At 42.0% G+C, this 27712-nt stretch overlaps 1 protein-coding gene across 2 annotated transcripts; it reads right to left on the reverse strand.

Moving 5' to 3' along the window:
• Positions 1-440: 440 nt before the first annotated feature.
• LOC1270530 (cholesterol 7-desaturase nvd) lies at positions 441-27361 on the reverse strand. Of its 2 annotated transcripts, none has more exons than XM_061643054.1 (5): positions 27217-27361; positions 2317-2655; positions 1519-2228; positions 1120-1411; positions 441-1029 (listed from the first exon to the last, which is right to left on the reverse strand). In XM_061643054.1, the coding sequence occupies exons 2-5, from the start codon at positions 2530-2532 to the stop codon at positions 868-870; spliced, it is 1380 nt and encodes a 459-aa protein (XP_061499038.1). In that variant the 5' UTR covers positions 2533-2655; positions 27217-27361; the 3' UTR covers positions 441-867. The 2 variants fall into 2 exon arrangements, with proteins under 2 accessions (XP_061499038.1, XP_309236.6); XM_309236.6 differs by lacking the exon at positions 27217-27361 and adding an exon at positions 3249-3528.
• Positions 27362-27712: the final 351 nt, after the last annotated feature.

The raw sequence follows: 27712 nt of genomic DNA on the forward strand, positions 1-27712 counted from the left end.
AAATTTGTTTACGAACAAAATGAAGTTCGAAAATATCACTAAACATTATATAGATGCAGAAAAATATTGTTTACCAATTTGATTATCCCTGTAAATGTTCGCCACGATTGAACAGCTGTTCTACTGTATCAATAATCTGCACTGGTCGGTCGCGGGGACAAAAGTACAGTACAAATGTTGTTTGGGAATATTCTAAGACATGTACGCTTCTCCAAATATGCAATGTTGAGGGCCGATTCTTATTTTTAGCAATAGACGAACAGGATTTTTGTTCTTTTTATCCCGTTTACACACCAGCTATCCCGTTCCTGCTTCCGATGTTTATATAATATGAATCAAGTGGTTTACCAATGGAGGACGAGTGTTATATCAATTTCAATAAAATTGTGGATGAACAAGATCAGGCGCACCCTTCGCTAGGCAGGCAATACGATGTGAAATAAAATAGAAAACTGATTATCTTTATTCTCGATAATAATCCTATCGCTAACATGGTAACTTTGTCATCTAGTAGGATGAAGCTCTCTCCCGAAGCTCTCTAAGTCACTTTCGAATACGACACATTTTTGTGGGTATTATAAGCTAATTAGTTTCTAATACTAATAATTTGATTAGTATTGTTAGCTAATCAGATTCAACCTATTGTCGATTCGGAACGCACTAAGTACAAAAAAAGATCACTGCACCATTATTCCTCCCCCATCCGTTGTCCCTTCTTTGAGTATAGCCTTGGACATTTAGCAGTTAGTTTTTAGTTTTTTAAGGGGATGGAAGGTGCTTACTGCCGTCAGGTAAGAGTATCGGATTTTTTTAACACTATTCTCTCTGACATGTGTGTATTTGGGTTTGGTTTTGTATCTCTGCTCCTCACCAGTCAAGCTTCTCCTTTGCCATCGTAAAGCTCATACTATTTTCGGAATAGAACTGGCTATACCACTTCCGGTAGCTCTTGATCAGACGATCCTCCTTGATTAGAAGGGGGTTATCGATGAACTGCTTGTGGTTCCAGACCATCATGTCACGTTCGAACTGTAACGAGCAAATCACAAACCCAAAATTATATACAAAGTAATACGCCTGGAAGGTGAACCACCCTTCCAGTCACATATTTTCACTCACCATGATACTCTCCGCCAGGATAGCAAACTTCTGGAAGATGGCATTCCACATGCTGCGAGGCGCGTAGAACCGATGGATCACCTTCTGCACGAGCGGCTCGATCGGCGTGACCGTCTGCAGCACTACGAACGGTCCCATGCTAGTATTCATCATCAGCTGCACGTAGCCGGGCCCAATCTGATACGCACGAACGTCAATCTTCCCCATCTCAAACTTATTGAAAATCCGGAACGAGTGCACCAGGTCCATCTTGGCGATGTGCATTGGCTCACCCTCTTCCGGCGCTTTCCAGCTAAGAGCAAAAAAAAGCAAGCAAAAATCAGGCTACTACCTCGATCACATCATAGGGAGTGCATGGGCACTCAGAAGCGCCAGATGGGCACTCAGCGCAGATCTTACCTTGCGAACCACGAGTGCATACCAAAATCGGCCCAGGCAGGCCGTGAATATCGAATGTCACTGCCCGATATCATGTTCGGCCCATGGACGGCAGAGAGATGCGCCACGTCCGCACCGTTTTCCGGCACATCCTGGATGTGGCAGTTAACCAGGAATTCGTTCTTGCCGTAGTACACCCAGCGCCCGTCCTCGATTTCCTGCACCACGTTGATCGTCCACGGTTCCACTTCCGGGTCGACGTGGTGCCACACGAAAATAAACCCATTCACCTCGAGCGAGCGCCATTTGCGAAGCCGGGCCACCTTCGGCACCGTGCCGGACTTGCTGTAGGGGATGTTCGTGCACTGCCCATCCTGGCCACTGAACGACCAGTGGTGGAATGGGCACTCGATGCAGTCGCCCCGGACGATGCCTCCGACGCCCAGGTTGGCGCCGAGATGCGGACAGTACGCATCGAGCACGTTCACCTCGCCCGCCTCCGTCCGGAAGACAACCAGATTTTGGCCAAGACAGTCGACGCTCTTCGCCTCCCCACGGGTTAGATTCTCCGACTCAAGTACCGAGAACCATCCGTTCGGGTAAGGGGGCGGCAACCGGTCGCCGATTTTGCGTAGCCGCCGTGCCCGGTTGATCGTGTCGACGCGCGTGCGATCGCTCTTGCCAATGCGCGCCGCATCAAGGATGTGATTGTAGCCAATATCGGTGAGGTCCTGGTGCGTGTGATTGACGGTGAGAATTGAGCTGGTTGCTGTTGCGCAGGAAGTAGGTTGGGAGGGACATTGATGTCGTAAAACTTACCCGTTTCCACACCAACACTTGATAGTAGAACAGATACAGGCCGTAGGACAGGACGAGTCCCAGCCCGCCGTACCAGAGCACGGTCACCCACGGCCACAGCACGAGTGTGTCGCAGGCATCGTTGAGCAGCTCCTCCAGAGTGCCGTTGCCTGACCTTCCCATCCAGCCAGTGAACGTCTTCAACCGGTACTCCATCATCGAACCGAGCTTCTCCATCGCGACGAACCGACTGATCACCGTCCGCGGCGTGTGGACTGTAGCTGTACTAGAGCAGAACCAACCAACCAATGCTGCCGTCGCTCGTCCCGCAAGTCTCGTCCCGCTTGAGGCCCGTTTCGTCTATCAGGGCGTGTAGGAGAGAAAGAAGCGAGCAAACCGAGCTCCATCAACAACGTATGCGTATCAATCACATGGGCGGTAGAATTAAAGCGCACGGAGCAAAACAGGACCTAAGAATAGCACTGCAAAGACGGCCAACGGAGTGGCAGTTGAAGGCACACATACAAAACCACAAACACACACACACACACACACACATACACACACACACACACACACACACACACACACACACACACACACACACACACACACACATCGAACACTCTTGTGCTCTCTTTGTTTGGTTTTCTCGCATTCATGTACCTCTCTCGGGATGATTGCGTGCCCTTCTTTCCCTCACCCAAGTCGAACAAGAGCGACCTAATCCTGCCCGGCCTGCTGACTTAATGTGCTATCGATCGTCCGCTATGTGCCCCAGGATACCCAGGTTGTTTTGGAGATCAGGAGAATTTGAATAGAGTGGAATCAATTGTACCGAGCTTGCACCGAAAACACGCTGTTGTCACCCTTTTCCTAGTCTGGCTTGACAATGACATGGCGAGCGATAGAGGCCGCCCATCCTGCTCCGCCTTATTTACGCTGAACCTTACCTTGCACAAAACTCCAACTCGCTGGGTCTGCGTCGGTCGAGCGTCTGTGGTGCGTCCTGTCTAGGGCACGTTTCTGTTACTTCTGTTCCAGCGCGCTCTACCGTTCGGCTAGCCCTCAACTAAAGCCCGATGATTAGTTTCGCCTCTGTTGCTTGCCTTCGCCCTTCTCCCCCTCAACCCAATGTCACCCTCGCCCCAGGTGTTTGAATTTAAGATAGCGATTTAGATTACTAATCAAGTCAGCAAGGTGGTGGCGAACAGATAAATACAAAATCAGCGAACTCACCAGAAGTGTAGCGGTAAAGTTTGGATACCCCTGCGCGACTCATCCAGCTCGTAAATGGTTGAGGCGATAGTATACCAAGGGCACCTACCTCTGCAAACAAGGCATTCCATTGAGAAATTAGCCACTCCTCGTAGTAATTACTCCACGCCTCTTCGATTTCGGGGGTAGTTGTAACGGACATGAGCTCTTCTTCCCGTTCTTCATTGCACTGAATTGAAACAATAAAAAATCGCGTGAGGAAAATGCCATCTCACGCAATCTTCTATTCCTGTAAAACGTCATTGGCGTACGATAAACCCCCTTCAAACCCAACGTCCCCCTATGTACGGTAAAGTCTAAGTGCGCCAAGCGAACACCTGCACACTGTTTGTAAATGATATGCGGAATCTGGAGCAAATGTGCCACCTTAAGTATTTCATGCTATAACTCACTAAAACTTTTTTTATAAAAAGTGTGCAAAAATAAGTGCAAACATAACTGTTTTTGTAAGCATTTTAATATGGTTTGAAAAAGACGTGATTTTTCTTGGGCTATGGGGCAAAAGCGCCACCCGTATAGGGAACAATGGCCACCAGGATAAAATAAAATAATTCCTTGGATAATTGGATTTATTTACGTGTGTGACACTAGTGTATGTATTTCTACATTTTTTGAGTCGCCAATCTACCCTATGTTGTCTACGAACTGAATCGCAATATCCTAGCTACTGACCAGCTTTTGAGGGGCGTATTCCGCTCATAACAGCGCACCATACCGCCATAAAATACAATTTAATCATTTTTTTACATCTCCGGGCACACAGAGTAGCACTTTTGCCCCAAATGGCGTTGGCTCAATCGCCACAAAAGCTGTTTTTTTTTTTATTTTTAAATCTTAGCGACAATTTTTTTTTCAACTAACCCCACGAAACATTAAACTTTTTCTGAGCTTTTTGTTGGTAAATATATTTCCTCGGTTCTTTGATGTAATGAGTTTTGCAAGCTTATTTGATGCGGTTAATTTTATTGAGGTCATGTGATAAAACTAGAATTTTGTGCTCAATTTTGCTAAACAACATAACATAACAACATAGTTGAAAACATTAGATCATTTTACTAAAATTTTATTTAAAAAACACAGCTTGGTGACATTCTTGCCCCAAATTCAGCTACACACATTTATACACACTCTGTCAGCTTAGGTCGCATTAAATAGCTACGTGAGCGTCACTTATCGGCCCGCTAGGGGGAGGGGTGACCGTTTTTGATCGATAGGAAGTCGCAGGGAATGGGGTGATAACGTTCAATGATTAACGGCACACCGGTGTCATCCGTCCGGGCGGAATTGCTGGATTCTGGAAATCGTTGCATAATGCATGAGTCGCAACGCAACCGGAAATGCAATGCAGTCGATATTATAAACGGTTAAAGAACAAGATATGGACGAGATTTTATGAGTTAAGGTCTCAGGAAGATAATTGAGGAATGCATTCTTCCAACAATGGATTAACGTCTTGTTATTCTTTTACTTAGCTCGAAACATCTGCCAACATAAACTCTTATCGTCCAACTGGAAGCATAACTCAAGTGTGCACTGTACTACACACGCTTTGTCCAGGGTGGGTAAATTGAGGACAAGTGCACTCGGCCACGGTAACGTGTAGTCCATCAAAAGCGAAAGCACCGAGAGCGGTGTGCGTCCGTGCCGTGCCGATTGCCTAACTCATAGGAGCAATGCGAAAGTGATACCATGAGTGCACGCGTACGCACAACTTTTCTCGCTTGCTCTCTCTTCCATTCCCATTCTTTATGCCTTTTCATCTTGATCTATTTTAATTTGTTATTCAGTTCAATCGGTGAATTCAAAAGTCATTGCTGTTATTTTATGGGCATAACACGGAACAGTTTTGCTGCCGTCTGTCCTGACACGTGCTACCTATTTGTGGTACTAGTTCGTTTACGAGCGAGTTTGCCATAGCGGCACGAAAGTGGTTGCCCCCTGGTTTGACAAGCCTGTCCCGTGTGAATGTTAACCACATCAGGACACAATTGAATGCAGTTAAAAACGAACCAGAGCATCAATGGTGACGAGAAAAGTAATGATGATGATGTAGATGATGATGATGGTGTGACCAATTGTCATTGCGGGAGATCCAAAGATTGCTAGTTAAGCATTTTTTTCCAGCCGATTCCTCCTTTCCTCCTTTCTTTGCCATTAAATCGTTACAAAAACCAAAACAAAACACCCGCACTAGAGAGCGAGCGAGAAAGGAGACGACGAAACATATCTAGAACGCAATAACCTACTTCTGAATACAAAGCGGAAAGTTCAAGAGCCTAGCGAGTTGCGTGGCGTGGTCCCGGACTACTCGTTGCGTTCTTCCCAGCAAAAACAGAGTTATGGTAACGATGGGACGATAAAAGCAAAACTACCTAAATGTGACCCCCTTTCTTTCGTTCCGTTAAATTCTCCGACACAACTGAAGCAATTGTTTTCGCAACGGTTCCAGAAACGGGAGGTTCTTTCGCACGAGAACGGACCCGTAAATTCCAGCACTCCCCCAAAACAGCCGAAAGGAGAAACCAAAAAGTAACCTTTGCCCAGTACCCCACCCGTTGTTAAAGATCCCGGGCGCGATCCTTCTTCTTGCGCTGCTTGCGCGAAAGAGGAGAAAGGAAAAACCAATACATTTAGGTAATTGAAGGAATTTTTTAATTCATAATGAATTAAAGAGAATTCGCGGGTAGTGATGAATAACTTCATCTGATACTTGCTTTCTTGCTCTTTCTCTCTCTCTTTCCTCTCCTCTCTTTATTTTCTCTCTGTCTCACTCTTTCTCTCTACATCTTGCTTCTCTTTCTCTTTCTCTCTCTCTTTCTCTTTCTCTCTCTCTTTCTCTCTCTCACACACACTCACACACACACACATAATGCATCAACAAAAAACAATTGGAAAACGGTTTTGGTTTTATTTAACGGTTTTTTAGCTTTTCGCTGTTAAGCAATAAGTACAAATCGTCTAAAACACTTGATCCTCAACGAGCGAAAGCTCTACGCTCTAGGCAACACAAGCCAACTAATAAAAGAACCTCCGCTCTTCCCCTCCCCCCCCCCCCCCCCCCCCCCATAAAGACTGGGTCTAAGATGGCAGAGGTTGGGGGTATAGAATTATCGAAAATTTGATACAACTCGTGTAACCAGTTGCGAAAATGTTCGAATGTTATCGGCGCTTCTGTGACAGTGAGGGTAACAGGGCGGGTGATCCAAACAAGTGTATTAAAATAGTATTTTGACCCGTCTATATGTGTTTGTGCTGGAGATAGTGAGAGTAAGAAACATGAGAAAGAGATAAAGAGAGAGAGAGAGATAAAGAGGGAGCAAGAGAGGAAGAGAGAGAGTGAAAAATAAAGAAAGAAAGAAAGAGTGAAGGAGAGAGATGCATAAAGATAGAGAGAGAGAGAGAGAGGAAGAGGGAGAGAAAGAGGTACAGACAGACAGAGAGAGAATGAGATAGAGTCCGTGATTCGACCTGCATGCAACTTACACAACACGCACCCGCGTGCTAGCCACGCGCGGTGTCAAGTTCAATGTTAGTGTCCATCGACACCCTTCTGCCTTCATCTAGTCAAAGGTTTCTCTCCGTAGCGTACCATCGATTGAACAGGACGCGCGTCTTCTGATTGCCTGTTTCCCAGGTGACGGTACAACGGTCCTCAAGGCATCGGTACATGAACCGAAAACTCCAGGCGAAAATTCCTAGGGCTCCTGTTGAAGATTTCGTAGGAGATTTGAGCTCGCAGAGCTGAAATATTTTTGACGTTAAAGTGCTTGTCCCTCTCCCCACACCTTGTTGACAGATTTTTTTAAATATTTCGATTCATGTACCGTGACCTTCAAATTTCCATCCCTTTATGTTTTATCAATGACACGAAAATCTTCTAGCCTCTTAGGGGCAAATGTCTCCAACCCATGCTGAATAGATCATTGGTGGCCCTTGGAAGATTTTTTTTAAAGAAAACGCTGATTACAATGTTGTTATGATTTTTCACAATAATTCACAATAAATAATAATTTTCATTAAATAAATAGTGTGCACATTTCCAACATACTTTTACAGGGGTTTCCAAGTCACTTTCGAATGTAAACATTGTTATTCACCGCGTGCATGATGTTAATTCACATCAATCTGGTATTCCATTTATATCATCATAACTTAAAATTTCTTCAGCATGACTTTACAACGCGAAAAAAAATGTGTTGAAAATTTTGTGTAAAAATTGAAATTTAATTATTGAGCAAATACACCATTTGACCTCTGTTGAAAAACATGTTGGAGGCGGTGAATAATTGAATGTTTACATTCGAAAGTGACTTGGAAAACCCTGTATAATGAGTTGAAGTACATTTTCTTTGATTTTGCAAGCCTTTTTCTAAACAATTTAGCGTCCGGAATGAATGGAAGTGAATGCTCGTTTTCAGAAATGTGTACTTTTTATTTTTGTTAAAACTCGAACAATTTTTGGAATTTTTTGTGCTTACTGCATAAAGAGAAGGTAAGGGATAACCGAAATGCAAAATAAATTTTGATTCAAGCGGTCGCGGATCACACGGAATGTCCTCGCAACCACTTTGACATCTTTGTTCTAGATACACCACAATACATTGACAATTTCGAGCACGAATTCACAATTTCAATTTGTTTTACAGACTAAATAGTTGGAGAATTGAATATACTTTCTTTTCGAGTACCATAAGCCATATTCTGATAAAAATTCAATGAAATATAGCAAAAAAAAAAAACAAAATTTTACGTTCCCTTTCACGCAAGGTTTAAAGCGACCTTAAGGAAGTGATCCCACGAGAGCTTGTTGGTTTATTTCTATCGCCTTTTTTATATAATGGAGTCATCTAAGACGTTTTCCATATTTCAAGTACTTTACGTTCATTCAGTGACAACTGAAATAAACGCGCTAAATGAGAACCTAATGTGTCATAGCATTTTTTAACAACACTCTATGCATTTCATTCGTACCAGGAGAATAACCCAGTTTGAGTTTGTTTAAGGCTACTTTAACACTTTCCTAGTCAACAAGTAGATTATACATATTAATGATGTGATTTGGTGAGTTGTTTAATGTCCGTGGGCCGGTCTGGCGGTACAGCGTTAAATCATACGACTTAACAACATGCCCGTCATGGGTTCAAGCCCCGAATAGACCGTGCCCCCATACGTAGGACTGACTATCCTGCTATGGTAACAAGAAGTCACTGAAAGCCAAGCTCACTTCACTAGTGGGTTCAGGCAGGCCTTGATCGACAACGGTTGTTGTGCCAATGAAGAAGTTTAATGCCTTAGCATAATTCTGATCATCGCTGTACACGTCACTGAATCTGACAGCGAAAGTTTCACGTGTATCTTGATCGTTGTCAGCGACTACGCCTTTGTATTCGATATGCGAACAAGATTATTTATCCTTGCGCCTTGCATGGAAAATCCCAAAAAGGTAGAGAATATATACAAAGATTGTTCTGAGTTTGTGCAGTATATTCATTGTATAAAAGACTATTGTATGTTCTGTATTGCCGGTGCAGTAGAGTAGCATATTGCTTATTCATGAAGGTGCGACGGTGACTTGAGTGTCGTAGAGCTTTATTTTGCCGGTTTCAAGTCCTTTAAAGTTGTTGTTGCCTAATAGGGTTACATGACGACAGAGTGGGGCATTGTGCCTTAATAAAATATCTGTCAATTTTTGGATGTAGGCTTCAACATCTACATCTGCTGATATGTGTTCGTCGAAAATGATGACCCAATTAGTGTGTTGAATAGCGATAGATATAACATAGAAGTTTTCTCGTCTAAAATTGAATTTAGGAGTCAGGTGAGACTTGCGCGTTATGTGTGGTTTTTTTGTGTACAGCAATACATTAAAAGGGGAGGAAGGATACGTTCCAGCAGGTAAAATGTTTTCATCAGGAGAAAGCCTGTCTACACTAGTAATTGAAACTGTACTCTGTGTAGCTTAAGTAAGCCAAGCCCACTACTTTGTGTAGGATAAGTTCAAGGATTCGGCTATATATGTTCTCAATATCGTTCAATTGTCGTAGCAAAAACAGTTTTAATATGTCGATAAATGTGTTGCTTGTGAGAGATATTTGATAGCACTGATGTTTCCTTGTAATAAATCATTGGTTAAAATCGCCAAGGAAAATACGCAACCTTTCATAAATTTCTTCGAGTGATGATGATAACGAAGTCATAGTTTGTGGATTTGTTCGATTATATGGAAGTACGTAAATGACCCCAAATAGAGTGCACCCTTACTCGGCGCTCTAGCACCAATCGAAAATGACATCGAACATGAAAAATGTATGGAATTTGACTTGCTCGATTTGTTGGTTGTCAAATCGAACATGGATCAAATCCAGACGTGGATTGTGGCGCCATTCGTGGCCTAAAACCCGTTACGCGAAATTCCTTGCCTGGCAGTACTAGCCCTAACTCGCCAATCCAGCCAAAATCCAGTGACAACCTTCTGGAACAATGGGCTGGCCGGTCAGGGGTTATTTTCGGGCCATTTTGAGCGTTGGGGCTTCGGTGGAGGAATGGAAATGTCTGCTGCCACGACTTTGGTTGAGCATATTTCACATCGTCTTTGATATATTTCGTTCGGTTGTTTTATTTAGTTTGTTTGTTTTTTTTTATTCAGAAAGAACGGCTTCGGCCGTATTGCTTATTTATTTGGTTTGTTGTTGTACTTGAATTCGTCGTTTCATTGAAACTAGCTAAATATAGTTTTCATTGAAACGCCCTCACTTCACACAAAAAGCTTTTTAGAGGCTGTGGCATAATAAACATGAAGGGAAACACGTTTGGGAAATTGCCATTTTTCTATTTGTCTTGTAAATTATGAATTGGTTTATCTACACATCAACATGGCTGACACATTTTGGATACACAAATCAACAATCTTATGCATTAAAATGGATTCCATTGGCTTAAGATCAAGAGGACTTTACTGATCACAAGTTCACTCGATTTGTAGTGCTGTATGTGTGGATAAGATAGTTTTAAACAGCACATAGCTTTAGTAAGCACTTACGCAGACTAACAAGTTTTAAGACACTCCACGTACAGGTAGTCCTGGTACATGCAAATTTACAAAATCGTGGGTTTCTGAATTTGACAGTTCTTTGCACAAATTTTATTGATTTTATACAATATCAGTTAATAGCAACATGATTAAAAAAACAAAAATTGTTTAGAATTTAAATAATAACCACCCACTGCAAGCAAAAGGAAAAGAAAAATAAATATATAATGGCTGAAAATCGCTTCTTCACGATTTACGTTAATAGCGTATCTCAGATAGAGCCTGTATAGTTTGTTCCAAGTTCCCTTCATTCAAGACTTAATATGCATTTAATAAGATCAGTTGATATTGATGTTCCAGTCTCAAATAACGAGTCTTAAAACATGCTTAAGAATACGTTTACTAGATAGTTAAAGCCAGCCATCTTATAAATCTTATAAGACAGTATAATAATCGCATTCAGAAGGTTTTAAAGGTTTCTTCTTCTTCTTTGGCTCAACAACCGATGTCGGTCAAGGCCTGCCTGTACCCACTTGTGGGTTTGGCTTTCAGTGACTAATTGATTCCCCCCATAGCAGGATAGTCAGTCCTACGTATGGCGGCGCGGTCTATTTGGGGATTGAACCCACGACGGGCATGTTGTTAAGTCGTACGAGTTGACGACTGTACTACGAGGTTTTACAACTTTAAATACTGTTAAGCATCTTTAACATACATGTTAAAACTATTTTAACAGACACTCTTATAATAGCCTTCAGAACGTTTTAAAGTCTTAACAACTTTATAAACTGTTAATCATTTTCAAAATACATGTTAAAACTATAAGGCTTAGTACACTCATAGTGTTGGGACCAAAATAATGGGTCTGTTTTCCTACGTTGTGTTTTTATTTGAGCGAAATTGCAGTGCAAAAAGAGAACGATACAAAATTCAGACTTCTTGTATACCCTTCTCTAGAACCTGTCGTTCCTGACGGACATAATCCTATCCGTTTCCAACTAACAAAAAACCCGCACAACGGTAATTCCTCATTCCGTTAATTCAAATTATGAATGAATCCTAACACATAGTAAAGCATTCTTTAGACATGTTTAAGTGTAAAAGCTATAGGAAATGTTTCTTGTGAGCTATGGCACCCAGACTTAGTCGATCGTGCCATCGTGCCAACAGCAATTGTTCTACTCTAGTAATTGGATAAAGTACGGCTCATGAGCCACATGTCGTCCTTTGCTGTTTAGGTGGCTAGCTCAAGCTCAATTATAGCTCTTTACCGTGCACATATTTCATATATCTTTGATGTAGTATTATAAGATTTGGATCTTTTGATCGCAAAATTGTCCGATCGCTGGTCTACCCTCTACTGATTCTGCAGCTTCAGCGGTATGGGCAGCATTGCCACCGAAACATGCGCTCGTGTCTATAGGGTAAATGTACCTATAGTGGTGGTAGTACCAATAGTGGTGGTATTGCACTAAAATGCGGTTCATACGGCAACTTACAAGTAATTAAGTTATTTAAGTTAGTGTGAAATGTTCTTTAGCCTTTTACAAAGGGTTTAAAAGTTAAATGGGGCCATTCCGTTACTTAGTGACCGAAAAATCCATTATTTTGTGAAATGGGTCAACATTTTTCCAAAATCCTTAGGATTTCATAACGAATCTCATTTTTCTGTTAACGTTCTAAATGACCACATAACCACGCAATTACTAGTTTTTCAACATAACTGTTATGAAATGTTATTGTTTTACTAAAATTATTTGCCTTTTGACCATATTTATGCATTTTTGAGTGTTTTTTACCATAGTGCCATTATAGGTACACAAAACAGGCATGTTCCTATAGTGGTTATAGTTATAAAATCAATAAAAACAGGTCGTTTTAGATTTTTTCGAGGATAATTTTGACATGTCGTACTGTTTTCACTAAAATAAGCAACAGAAATGAGTTTTATGTAGGTAATTTACCAAAAACAGGCCAAAATTCGCTTATATGGCTGAATGAAAAATTGACTTCAAATCAAGCACACTCTTCCGGGTGTAGGTTGATGACAGGTGTGATGCAGTACTTTAGTCAATTGTTTCATTGATCAAATGTATACATTTTTTTACGATCAACTTACGCAAGAAACCTATATTATGGCAGTAATCCTTGCTATTCATACGAAAACAGCTTCGAAACTAAGTTTCATTGTTATTATACACCGTTTTTGATGCATCTTTGTTTACCACCACTATAGGAACACAAAACGACGACTATAGGAACCATACCACCATTATAGGTACAACGAAGCAGTCACAAAAATATGTATTTTTTCGTAAATTTGATGTATTTCATGACAAAAATGATTGTGATTGCGTAGATAAAACATATTCCAATTGCTATGTGTTAAAATATTCAGAAATTATCCTTCCTCATACTTTAAATCCATTAAAACACATCGGTACCACTACAAATTGCACCACTATTGGTACATTTACCCTATGTGTGTCGCGTTTACTATTTGTCATGTCTTTACTCTCAACAATAACAACGACGAATTCAACTACAACAACAAACCAAACAAAACAACCGAACGAAATATAACAGGGACAATGTGAAATATGTTCAACTAAAGTCGTGGTAGCAGACATTTCCACTCCACCCCCAACGCTCAAAATGGCCCGAAAATAACCCCCGACCGGCCAGCCCATTGTTCCGGAAGGCTGTCACTGAATTTTGGCTGGATTGGCGAGTTAGGGCTGCCAGGCAAGGAATTTCGCGTAACGGGTTTTAGGCCACGAATGGCGCCACAATCCACATTTGGTAGTTTATTTTTCCCGGTTCACGTTCCAATTCAGTGCTTGTTAAGTGGCGTGTTGTGCCAAAAAGTAACCGAGCACGGTGCGGGTTAGTTTTAGGCACCGTCTCCGAGCGATAAAAACAAACCTCGCCCCAACGATTAAAATTATTAAAACCAAAAAAAAACAACTATGGTGTCAACTAGACCGGGCATTTTTGCGCAGCTAAAGCTGGCCGGCCGTGATTGAAAGCTCCAATTGCTTCCAGGTCTACCTCTTATACCCCCACAATTCTCCGAAGAATGTGGGGTTAGAAAAGCAAAGCACTACTGCTACTGCCGTCAGCGGTCTGGAAATATTATCACTTTCATCAAACGCGCCGCAGCAGGCCATGCCGAAACAAGGGGCTAATGAAAATGAAAATTTCAATTTTCAAAACGGCTATTCATTTCTACTGTTGTGAAATCATCTCCATGGGCATCATTCCTGTGAAATGTTTTGTGCGAATTGTTGAAAAAAAAAATTGTGTTCGAGGATCAACAAATATTGAAACAGAACTTTAAATTCAACATTTTTACTTGTTTTTCAGTATTTTTGAATACATAAAATATTCTTTTTAAGTATCAGTGAAATTCATAAAAAGCTTTCAATACATCAAAATATGAAAAAAACACCTAGAGATTTCAAATAAAAAGGAATCACGAACCGTATTTTCGTGAGTTATGCGACTATCGAGTTAGGCGAATTCGAGTTACACGAATTTATAATTTTGACAGTGCATGTGTCAAATCCGTACTATTCTCTACAATAATTGTCATATGAAAAATACATTTAATTTTTGCTAAATTTTTCACACAGAAAAAAACGAGTTTTTAGACGAATTGTTTTTCGTAAGAAATGAAGTGCATGATGGTACTAAATTTAATCAATAATAAACGTTTATCAATATTATTTGGAATATGTGACATTTGACTTATATATAAATCCGAGTTACAAGATGTCTCCGAGACGTATAATTCGCGTATATAACTGTACTGCGAATTCGCGTATATCAAATATCACGACTGCGGATGATTGCTGTATCTGCACGAAACACTACGCCATTCCAGATTGGCTGACAGATGGCATTTGAGAGTTTATCAGCTAGACAATAACATTAGTGAGTTTAGTTTGTGATTACTACGCAGCGCTGCTAGCCGCTACCCCACTATTACTAAAGTCTCTAACTTATCATCACTCGAACTCTAAGTTCTCTAACTTATCATCACCCTCGTTCTTCTAACCCCCCACCCCCCCATCCCCCCCCCGTTCCATCGCCGTGAAGGGCATCTCTTGAGCTGTTACGTAAATCTAGAAAGTGCCCCAATTTCGAACGGCTTCTTTTATCTAGGAGAAGTAGATTGAAGGCCTATGCATACACACGACCACATACACATCCTTGTCATCTAAGCCTGTTTCCTTTAGATGACAAGTATGTGTATGTTCCTTTCACTCACCTAAGTTCCTTTCACTCGCCCTGCTTCATGCAAGTTTTATGCTTCTCTCCATCATTATCATGCCACCCGACAAGCAGCTCGCTCTCGCTCGCTTGCATTTTTTGCTTTCTTCAAAGGAATCCAGAAACATTGGAGCAAAACAAAATAGTCAGAATTCTTTTGACCAACGCGTGCGACACGTGGGCCACGTCAGGCCAAAACAACATCAGAGCGGTATTTTGGAACGGATGTGACTATGGGTATAGGAAAGCAACAGGAAAGAGAAGACCGGTAGGTACCGTAGGCTTAAAGCAGAGCACTTTTTAATAAATTGGGCAACGACACGATTTGTTTTCAGATTTTACGTCAACAAGAGGATGTCTTCCTTCTTCTCACAGAAAAAGAGTAATTGTTCTTTTTTCGGTAAACAATTCACCGAAAGCCGGTCAGGTCCACGGATGACAGAACGTGTAGTACGAAAAGCAAAGGAAAAATATCGGTAAACCGTGATTTACGGTTATAGTACATTGCCCCCGAGGCCCGGATATTGCCGGCGTAGCACACCTAACAAAAAAAAGTTGACCAGGGCAAACGGTAAAGAGAACAATACGGAATGAGAACATCCAACAACTGCTGAATGCCTGTTCAATCATTTCCATCCTGTCAGTATCGCGTGCTTTGGAGTCCAGACATTTCTTTCTCCATCTCGCTGTTTACGCGAAGAGCTCTTCTGGCATTCGAGGTATGTCTTCCTTTCTCTTTCTTCGTACGTTTTTTATTCTTCTAAAGCTGCTCAAATTGATGAATCTTCCCTAGTCAAATATGAATCACAAAGATTGAAGCATTTTGGATCCATCATAGGACTGGCTGAATCCATACAAACTCGATCTCGTTCAATAGAACAGATATCGTTTAGGAAACAGATTCCAATGGGCATTATGAAGAGCGTGTCACACTTACGTCAGCTATCACAGGTATAACCGCTGTGCAATTACTACGTCACAAGGATTAGCTGACACACTGGGATTTAAGCTCCTTGGGAACTGTCAGGCATTAACGAAATTGACAAGCCTAATTTCCCAGCACTAGCGGCGTTATTTCCTTCCCTCGGTGGTCCATAATCGTCGGTGTCCGTGGTAATGATATTTAAACAACAAAAACTTTCCTATTCGTGTTGTTGCTCTCAATCTCAGCTTATTCATTGAAATTATACCCCGCAGGGGACATCGTGTCAAGCAAACAACTTTCATTCGCCTGGCGCTAAGGGTATTGTGTTTATTTAGTGTTTACTGTTATAATGTACGGATTGTTGTTGATGCTGGTGTCGTTGTTGCTGCTGCTGTCACTATTTTAGGCTAATAATACATTATATCAGTTGGAATTGGCTTGAGTAATCGCGCCATTTTGCAATTTTTCCTTCTCCGCTCTCTCCACCTTACGCCTGGGACCAGTGCCATGCCGCCATTGCCATTGCTCTGTGCAACGGGCCCAAGGTTTTCTAATGCTTTTGCGGAGCCGACTTTCCCGCGAAATCGATTTCGGTTTGGTTTGCGCTTTGAAAAACCCCCGACTCTAGCCGCCCTCCATCCAACTACTTTCCCTAAAGCTGATCTGCCGGACACGCCGTGTCCACACTTCTTTCTTTTTTTCAGCTCGCTTGCTCTAGCGTCGTTTTGGATACCGCCTTCGGCAGCGCCGATCATCACGTCAGTAACGCTGGTATCATGACAAACCCGTTGCGGAATCGAGGGATCTACTCATGTCTTATCGCAAAAGACCAAGAAGCCCAGCTTTGGAACAGATGTTGGCAATAGTTTCGCAATTTCGATTTTAACTTTTTTGCTCCTCTCCGCTTGACCTGGATGCTCGGTCAAGGATTTGGGGGGTGGGAAAGTGAATGTCCGTACCGTCTCATGTCCGATCCACGCTTTAACTGCATTTCTGGTACACAGCACGTCCAGTTCCACCAAACCTTCCAGTGTAATGGTTGTCCAAAGCGACTCGGGGAAATTTTTCGTTGGCGCGGAGTCTTTATTGTCTGAATATCCGGGTGTATTGTACCTCATTAAACCAAATCACATAAGAAAAAAGTCATATACGTCTGCAATAAGGCCCAAGCCATGTGGGAGTCGTTTGCGTTATGTTCTCGTTTTGTTGGCCAACGCAGGATAGATTATCTTTTGGAGGTTTGGCAAACGCTTTCAACGTTGTTGTCGAATTTGTCTCGTCATGTTAGAACGCCTGTCCCCAAACAGTCTCGACCAAAGGACTTCTTCGACCTCATTCTCAATATTGCTGTTTGTTATATTCTAATGTGCTTGGGCAGCCTGTTTCGGGATTAGCAATTCGCCTTATCAAGATCGTATCCCACGTCACTCTCATACACTGCCAGCTGTTCTGCCCAAGATGTTCGACTCCCGGTGTAGAGCTGACGTTGGTCACGTAGTATTCGCAAGGTGTACGTGGCTTCTTATTCTTCACGTTTGTGTAACATGCGCCGACTAGAAGCAATCCATCATCGAAAAACGCCAACACACCAGGCTTAAAAAAATCCAACGAACGTGGCTTTTCGATTGATCTTCGAGCTGATTATTGTTGAACATCCGCGGTTCTGACGTCTGCATTGATTGGTCTGCTTCGTAGTGGTTCTAGCCTATCGGATAACTAGTTGAACCAGTTCTCGTCAATCTTTAGTCGACGGATTTGCTATAGTTTTTTGTCCTATATGTGGGATGACTAGGTAAGCCTAGAATTTTTCCAGTCATTGCTATGTATTCATCCAATCATGACACGAAATGCTTGAACAAGCCAAAGCAGCACACATCCTCGAAGGTCTACAACCTTCTGCGGGGTCGGTCCAAAATCAATGAAAAAAAGGGCAGCGAATTCTACACCCCAGGAGCATTTAACGGGATTGGATCGGGTGAGAAATCGCACAAGAAGAATATTGATGCCCGGAGCACAGAGTAAGGGACAGAAGAGTTTATAAGACAAAGCAAAGAGAATGAATGCATAAAGCAGACCACTATCTCATAAGGCCGTTACCGAGCCGTCCAGGAAGCGTTTGACATGCTGGCTTATTTTTATTGGGCTCAATTCGTAGTGACCGTCAAACAGGCGCACAGGCAGACCGAACGAACGAACCACTAACTACCCGGCAATGAACAATTTGCAACTGACCCTATTATAACTGTCGTCTGTCTGCACCGACGGGATCCTACTCCACGTGCTTCGAAGACTTGCTTTGTAGATAGAAAGAGAGAGAGAGAGAGAGAGAGAGAGAGAAAAAAAGAGAAAAAAGAGAGGGGGGAAGAGGGATAGAGATAGAGGGAGGAGAGAGGACGTACCAAACGGTGCAAGATAACATCGAATCAAACCCGACAGACAAACTTATTGACGTCCGTTCTTACGCAACGGGTGGCCAAGGAAGATGAAGGCGTTTCTGCAATGCATTTGGGTTACAATTACAGTGCAAATGTAGAAACACTCAAAGAAAAAACGAGAAAGAGCTAGAAAGTAAGAGAGAGGAAAAGTGGGTGTGCATTGGTGATGTGCGAGTCGACCCTACTGGATCGGATCCTCCCGTAAGGGACCAGGAGTCGTATACCCGTGAGGTGCAAGTAGCATCAGTAGGGGCAAGAAAGTTGGTTTACAGGGTTTCTGAAGCCAGCTCAACATCGTAACACTATTTTTCGAACACGTTAAACGATTTTGAACGCGTAAAATCCCCACTCGAATCTGTAAAATGTATAATGGATGACAAGACAGCCAACATACATTTTCCAGATTCGAGTTGGGATTTTACGCGTTCAAAATCTAGTATTACCTAAAAGAAAAGAGTTTACGGATTCGAAAAATAGTGTTACGATGTTGAGCTGGCTTGAGAAACCCTGTAAGAATCGATTCGAACTCGCTGCATCCACGGGTTGAACTAAACTTACTACGACACGACGCGACGCTTAAGCTTTTTTGCACCTGCTGATTGTTCGGGTCGACCCGTGCTCGCTGCTGCCACGGGTCGGATTCGATTTCGACTCCGACCTAGCGAACCAGATGTACTCACTGATCGGCATCGATTCCGATTGGCTTGCATCCGCGGACGAGTCGTGAAATAAATCGTAACAATGTCCCACCGTTAGTGTGTATTTTTGCAAGATCGTAAAATTAAGGCCATCAATTTTCGATATCAAAAAAAACAGTTTGCTAGAGAGGCAGATAAACAACTGAAACGACACGGTTTTTATTGTTTTTTCATGCATGCGCCAAAAAAATGGTTCGAAATAAAATACCACTGAAGCTTTTGATAAAATGACCAGAATGCTGCTCGCCTACAGCCCTTCTCTATCTCTCTCTCCCTCTCTCTCTCTCTCTCTCTCTCTCTCTCTCTCTCTCTCTCTCTCTCTCTCTCTCTCTTCTCTCTCTCTCTCTCTCTCTCTCTCTCTCTCTCTCTCTCTCTCTCTCTCGCTCGCTCGCTCAATCTCTCTATCTCGCTCCACTAATTTTCGTGTAATTTTGAAAATGGTTTTAGCAACTCAATTAATTATTCGATATCTGTCTCAATATAACAGTTTTAATCCTTTTTAAATGATTTTTTACATTCGATCAAATGGGAAATTATTTGCCATTTTGCAATTTATACTTTAAATCTATGCTTATGCTAATCTATCTATGCGAATATTCATTTAAACATATTTGAAATTTTATTTTCTAAGATTTTTTTGCGGATCTTGTTATGTCGGTCTGATATGGTCCCCTATCGAAGTCCTTTTGCACGTCATAATGTTATATGCGTATTTATTCTCGCTTTCTTTTGCGTCGTAATTGCGACATCGAACAAATATTAAAAAGATCCCTCGTTCATTCCTCTTCCCACCGAAAGAAAAGATCATTTGGGTGACCTTTGGTAGAGATACGCAGATCGGGAAAGGGGAATTAAGAAATGGAAGTATTAGTGGGCGAGATGATGCGTTGCGAACAAGAAAGAACGGTATTTTATTAAGCGTTGGTTGGTTCATCCAACTACAACAGGGGAGAACTGTGAAGAAAAGGGGACTACGAACGATTGTATTCCAGAAAACCACTTTCACGAAATGCGAAAGAACAAAAAGAGGGAAAGGCGAATAAAGCGGTGCATGTCCACATATAGACGTATCGTATTAAAAAGGACGTATGATCGTACGATCGGTAGCTATAAGGAAGGGGCAGATGGTAAGGCGAAGACGAGATCCTAAGTAAGTCTTGAGCACGGTGGGTGGATGGCCATGCGAGAAAGCACGTAGTAGGGTGTGCTAACTACTGCCAACTAAGAAGTTAAAGAGAAAAAATCTTAAAATGAAGCCACGAATAAATGAAAAATGTAGTAACATATAGAGAAAGAAAAGCAAATTAAACAACAATGGATGAAAGCGAACGCGGAAAAGGATTTGGAATGAAATATGTGAAATAAATCTATGAAAAACTGAGACCAACTGAGATAATGGTGCTATCAAATATTATGAATGTTTATTTAAAAGAATAAGCAAACATGTACAAACATCACAATTAATATAAATCAATGTAAAAACAAGCCGAAACATATCGTTGGAAGAATTCATAAGGAAAAGTATGTACAAAAACGCTAAATTTTAAACCAAAATGTAGCAGAAGCAGAATGAAAACGGGAAGACAAACGTACATATCCGAAGCAGGACAACGGATGAAAGCAAGAGAGTACAGCAGAGAAAGTGAGTGGCATGCGAAGATGTACTGGGTATTCTCAAACCTTGCCCACCTTACCAACGCTGCCCTGTTAAGAGAAGAGTGGAAACCTGTGTGCACCAGCAATCGAAAGAACATCAGAAAAAGGTAACGGGAGATCGTGTGCAATAGATGTTACCGTGCAACCAGAGATTCCGCCAAAGGGCGTCGCGCCATGAAGTGTGAAATCAAAATCGATGACATTCGATGATATTCAACAAGAGATCCATAGAAAAACAATCATTTTCACGGTGAATATTTTAACGCCATGTGTTGCACGCGTGAAAATGTTGGTATTTCATCGAATATTACGCATTGTACAAGATGACAACTGGGTACATACATTAAGACGAGCAATGTTTCAGCAGATTTTGGTTAGTTTTTCACGATTCACGGCATGGAATTGTCTCTACATATCTGGTAACAAAATTTTCTGATAGAACTTAAAACCGCGGGACACTTCGATTAATCGTCGTAAGTCAATCGCAATACTGCGGAACGATAGTGAAAACGTTGACGGTACCGGGATCTGCGAACTTGTATCACAAGACTGTGACACACTTTTTAAGGCATAATATCGCATCCCAGGGACAGGCGGAAGGAGAGATTGGATTTATGAAAATGTCATACTTAGAGCACCCAATGTGCACCCTATTGAAATATGAATTATATTTTGATTTATCGGACCGGAACAATATTAGCTGGTAAAAAACGTATTACCAAAAAAAACTCGCTTAGCTTGTTTTAAAAATGTACGTTTTCGCTATCCATGTCTTACTAAGCACTTCCTATTACAATCTACGATTCGAATTATATGATCCGATGTTTTGACAGTTTTTAGAACAAAAATGTATTTTTACCTAGATCAACGATAAAAATAAATATTTTAAGAGTATACTGATCAATGATTGATTCCCTTACTTTAAAAAAGCCAATATTTTTCCAAACCCCAAAAAGAATTTGAATTCTTAATTCCAAAATCCAAGCTGTCAAAACACCTGTAGCTATTCAGCGCCGGGGTTCGATATTATGCCCAAAAAAGTGTGCACAGTCTGGAGATACAGGTACGCAGATCACGGTATCTTCAACGTTTTTACTATCGTTCCGCAGTCCTGCGTTTGACTCACGATGATTCATCACTGTGTCCCGCGGCCTTGAGTTCTATTGGAATACCCTGTAAATATTATGAGGTTTAAGCTGTAAATGTTGTTGTTTGGTATGTTTAAATGCTTCATTTCTTTTTTTAAGCATAGAAAAACAAATAAGTAAATAAATTAAACTATACAAATGTAATGGAATAAATACATAAATAAATAAATAAATACATAAAAATGATTATAGAATAAATATGATAAATATGATACACCTTATAAAGAATTTCTCGCATAGCTAACGAATCGAATTGCTCAACCACTACCTCGTTTGACCGTAGTGTCTATGACCAAAAATATACACGTTGTTCTACGACCGCCTACTTGGGTAGGACCATACATTTTGTATGGGAGATTGCAGTTTCGCGGATTCAAAAGCTAATTGCTTTTGATCTGCTCGTCGAATTTACATGAAATTTTCATTCAAATTGCATCTTCTTGTTGGTTAACTGAAAACATTTTTTCTGAAATTTTTAAAATTGTCTCACCGTATTTCTACGACCGCATACCCCGACAGGACCATACATTTTGCATGTGGTATTGTAGTTTTGCGGATGTTAAAGCTTATAATATTTTTTCTAGACAACCTCTTTGTAACACATTTTTTAATAAAAAATATGAACATTTTAATAAAAAAAGGTAGAAAAGTTTGGCGGAAAAGTTAATTAAATATTCATTAAAATAATATTAAACTACCACAAACTCAAAAACAGCAACAAAATTATTTACATGACTGCGATCAACGATTTAATGTATAGTAACTGTATGTCAAGTTTCTGTTAAAAATAATGTTTAGCCCGAAAATTATGAGGTTAACAATCTCCAATATTTTATATTTCCACAGAAAGTGTTTGGGGGCGGTCCCGTGGTACAGTCGTCTACTCGAACGACTCAATAACATGCCCGTCATGGGTTCAAGCCTAGAGTGAACCGTGCACCCGTAGCAAGGATTGAATATCCGGCTGTGTGATAATGAATTAAGTCTCGAAAACCTGTAAATGACCGGCATGTCCGCGTAGTACGTTACGCCAAATTTAATAAGAAGAAGATTATATTTGGTAATATTTATGTAATATTTTTATAATATTATATTATATTATATTATATTGTATTGTATTAAATTATACCATATTATATTGTATTATATATTATATTATATTATATTATATTATATTATATTATATTATATTATATTATATTATATGATATTATATTCTATTATATTATATTATATTATATTATATTATATTATATTATATTATATTAAATTATATTATATTATATTATATTATATTATATTATATTACATTATATTATATTATATTATATTATATAGCATAATAACATATAATGTACTATAATAAGACATATTAGTTAATTTTAGCAATCACGCTTTTCACCCACGGACAGAACAGTAAATATCGAGTGTATGTTCTAATTTGCGATCGAAACAAACAGTAACAGAAGAATGCAAAAAAAGACTATGAAAAACGGCTCGATTTTTATGAGGCGAGCTTGGACAATCACAGCACGGACCCGAACATATTCCTCCTCCCTGGTTTACCGTTAACGAGACCTCTCGCTAAATTGTGCACGGGTGGACGTAAACGATGATGGGCTGAGGTAATCTGATTTATAGGGAACGTTCTCGAAGGGAAAGGCCAGGTCTGGATTCCATCGTAAAAATTTTGCCAGATGAGGTAACAGTATTCTAGCAAAAAAAACGTACACGTACACATACTGATGGGTTGTTGTGTGAAAAACATATATGAATGGTGCCATGTCTCTGGCATAGGGGGGAAAGCAGCGAGAACCGGCCACCAACTTTTTTACTTGGCGTACTCTTAGTTTTAGCATCATAACCGGAATCCAGAGATTTCGTGTTTGCAAAAGAAGAAAGCTATAAAAGTTTCATTGGTAGTACGATGGCGCTTCACCGAAGAAAAGAGTGCGCTCAGAGAACGTTGGCTAAAGGTAGATCCACTTTCACAACCGTTGTCGATCTGATATATGAAAGTATGTACAGGTTCTTGTTGATACTTAGCGGCTGGTTCTGGACCGTACAGTTACCAGACGGAAGTTAAGATTTTAGTGTTGAAAAACGATTGAACCGGGAGCGTTACACCAGTTAATTAGGTATCTCTCGCCCATGCTAATGATCCCTGAAGCGTATCGCAGTACTCATCTGGTTCAATTTATGACGAATTTTATATCTCTTCGAAGATAATGTGGACAGAGAGTAATATTTAGAACCTGTTGGAAATGGCATGATGCGCTGGTTGTTCATACAGAAGCATTAAAAATGAGAGATTTGGTGTATGTGTGTGTGATTTTGTGCGCGCGCATTTGTCGTACGCCTAGACTTGTAGAGCACATTCAACCGCTTCAACAAGGCCTGTCTGACCACAACTCCGCCGGGACACTATTCAACCTTCTATCGAAAGCAACCATGCCACCCCTTCCCCTTTCCTAGATCCATATCTACCCCTCACAGACTCACTGGTTTTGACAGTCATTGTCAAGGGTACCCTAAAACGGCTCGAAACACCCCGTGCACACCGGTTATATAACACAACTCGCCCCGTAAGCGCAAGCGATTTGATCGATCGGTTTTCACAGGAAAATGCTCGGATGAATTAGAATAAATTTTGCGTTTAAACCGGTTCCCCCTACCCGGCTTTATAATCGGGTTTGGGTATGGGAGGTGCGCCGGGTTGCAACTTCAGCTGCTTGCTTCATGCTGATCCTTGTTTCATCAGCTGTCGCAACTCATGGGGCAGACACATCGACGCACCGACGCATGTTCACGCACGAGCGCACGCGCCCCCGGAAAGCGGCGTTGGAAGGTTATGCCCGGGCTGCGGATGCTTTCAGGTGTCGTTCTATCCGCCCGCCCGGTTTATTGTAGTTTTGGTATGTGGATAGGTTGTGGAGGTGTGTCGGTGTGTGCTTGATTTTTTTTTTTGTTTCTTCTTGTAACGCTGAAACTCTTAGTGTCTCATTGATTATTTTTCTGGCAGACGCGTACCGAGCTCTCTGAACGAAACCACATAACCGTTGCCCACCGCTACGGTGCGATTCTGTAGAGTTTGCACCATTGAATCATGACGCAGACCCCACCATCACATACATACGTACGAACTTCCTGAGAGAGCGTATGACGTTGAGGTACCCCACTCCACAAACCTCTTATTTGGTGCTCTGCCAGATTACTAGAGTTGGAGTTGCTAATACCAGCCCGACTTCTTCCGCAGCCCGGCCGGCGAAGCCCAAGGTTAACGAATATGTACGAGAGGTCGGCGGGTATGGCAGCAAGGGCATCCGTAGCAACTGTCTGTGGAGCAGGTTTCAAGTCTCTTCCTAGGCATGAAATCATGGACATGAAGATTTACGAATAGGTGATATTCACCGAAATGGTCCAAAAGGAGATGGCTGGAAGCAGGTAGCCTCAAATATCAGACAGCCAGGATAAGTAAGCAGAAAATGCTTCTAGACTGTAACATGGAGTATCAAATTACCTAATGTAGATTGCCAACTCGATAGTATACCAGTCTATTGTCAAGAATCATAAACTAATTTCAGAGAATACTTCAATTCTCTGTACAGTACAGTACAGTACAGTACAGTACCGACCAGATCTGGGCAATAAGAGGTGTGCAGCAACTAGCCTAGCCCCAAAATTAAAATCATTAAGTTGAAAGTTGCCTTCCAGTATGTTGCATTGCTAATCCAGCCAGCGACACGATTGAGTGCTCTGGTGTCATGGAATCAACGAAAGAGAAACTTATAACGATCCCTAGCCCTCGGTTTGACGTGCATTGCTAGTAATCCGCCTAAAAAACTGAAAATCGTTGTTCATTAATGTCGACCGGCGAAAGAAAGTGTAATCATGTGCCCGTGACGTTCTACCCTTAATCTCAGCCTCCTGTGGCGCCGATCTAGGAACGCCGTGGTTGCATGGCCTCCTGCAAGTTTTTTTATAGTTGAAAATGAATATAATTAATAAAATTACCGCTACCACCAGGTACGTCATGCATCAGCAGAGGAAATGACTCAAACCCCCTTTCTACGTACGAGCGTATCGCAATCGGAACAGGAAGCGGGTAATTCGATCCACTACGTCAGAAACAGTTCTGGGCTCCTGAATCCCGGAAGACATACCCGCGAGAGCTTCAATTTCGTTGTTCACTGTTTTTAGCCAGCGCGAGCGATTTTTTCTGTTGCTAGGCCCAGTAGTTCAGGCTTACCGAAACAAACGCTTCGTTCTCGTGCGGTCTTCGCTGTGTCCGGTTAAGCAACTCGCAACCCGAAACCTAACGCGTATCATGTACCTTAATGTGCTGGTCGGGGCCAAAATTTGATGAACAAAGCTTCAATCCCGAGGGACATCTTATCCGGCCAGGCATTTCAGTAATTTTCCTGCTGACGTATCACGCGGAATCAAAACGCGGATCGCATAATCGGGCCGGCGCTCGTAAGCCAACACTCGCGGTGCGTCAGCAGTCAACGTCGAAAATGAGTCGCGAAGGACGTAGCTCCTCGAGAATGCAGCTCTCACGAGCAGGACAGGGTGGCCTAGGCCCAGGCGTCTGGCTCGCGGTAGCACCCTTTACCTCCAGAGGGGTCCACAGCTCCCAGAGTCCCTATGCTTATGTCCCAGTTTCTGAAATGTACTGACAACTCGCCCCCTATGATCGGTGCCAATCGTAATTGATTGACCATTGCAGAAAGGTCATGATCAAGGGAAATTGAAATCAAGACCTCCTCAACCGGCCTCTCCCCACAATCATCATCCATTCCTTTCATTAAGCGTGTGTTTGCTCGTTCCACTTTACGCGTCGGCCCGGAACACGTCGGCGGGAGGTCCACATTTTTGCAAAATTCAGGGCCATGTCGCTGTTATTTGTTTGCAAACCGTCTGCTCATTACCATCCCTTTCCGGTATTGGTCCTCTTGCTCTGTCTTGCTTGGGACTTTTGCTTCCCGCTGCATGTACGTTCTGGTGGGTGGATATATCAACCCCAAGTAAGACGATCGGACGTAAGCAAACCCGCAACAGGTGCGTCTTCCATGTGTCAGCCGAAAACTGTAACCTTTCTCGCGTGTTGTTGCAGCCGTCTTTCAGGGCCCACGATTCCCGTGCTAATTCAGACTCTTATTAAATTGAAGTCTTAAAAAAAACAACTAGACTAGCAATCGAGTAACTCTGCTGTAGTTGGCTGTAAAAAATGCGCACACGCCAGCAGCTATACTCCCTTTCCCCTCTGTACGTTTCTCTGGGGTGACGGCGGTTGGTGTTCGGTTTCAGCAAAGTATTTGCTAACGCATCTATGTTCCATAAGTGCGCACAGCAAGCCGTTAAGGTATGGGATTTTGGATCGAGAGTTGTACGCTGGACAAAATCGAAAATTAATTCACCAGCTGGAACGGCGCTAGGAGGTGTCCTGAGCTCCCCCTTCCTTCGCTAAACTTACCTGACGATTCTAATTTTCTATCGATTGAAGGAAAAACTGGAAAACTGGAACCGTAAAGAGCTTTGTACCGGGCAAATTTTGGTACACGACGAATTTCTCTCAATAGTTTACGTGTGTGAATCGCACTTTACCCCCTGCTGCTTGCTATCTCCCAATCGCAGTGTCAGATTCGCTACATACACCACACACAGCACAACGGACGGTAAACAGAACCTTTCCAATGAAGAACGCGCGCCTTGCGCTCGGCAGGACCTACGACGCGGCACTGATCATAGCGACCGGGATCCTCGATGGGGTAACGTGGGACAGCAACAGTTTGGATTCCGTCTGCTTTCAAAGGTGGTGGTTCCGGTTCGACGCTAACCCTCGGCACTCCTTCGGCACCTTTTCCGTGGTTCGGACTTCGGTTCCTTTTTCTCACCTTCGCGCGTGGTCCATTTCCGTAGGGTCTTCAATTACATACTCTAATTCAAATGGTTTATGTGTCTGTGTATAT

This window comes from Anopheles gambiae, chromosome X, assembly GCF_943734735.2.
Source record: "Anopheles gambiae chromosome X, idAnoGambNW_F1_1, whole genome shotgun sequence".
In the NCBI taxonomy this organism is placed as follows: domain Eukaryota; kingdom Metazoa; phylum Arthropoda; class Insecta; order Diptera; family Culicidae; genus Anopheles; species Anopheles gambiae.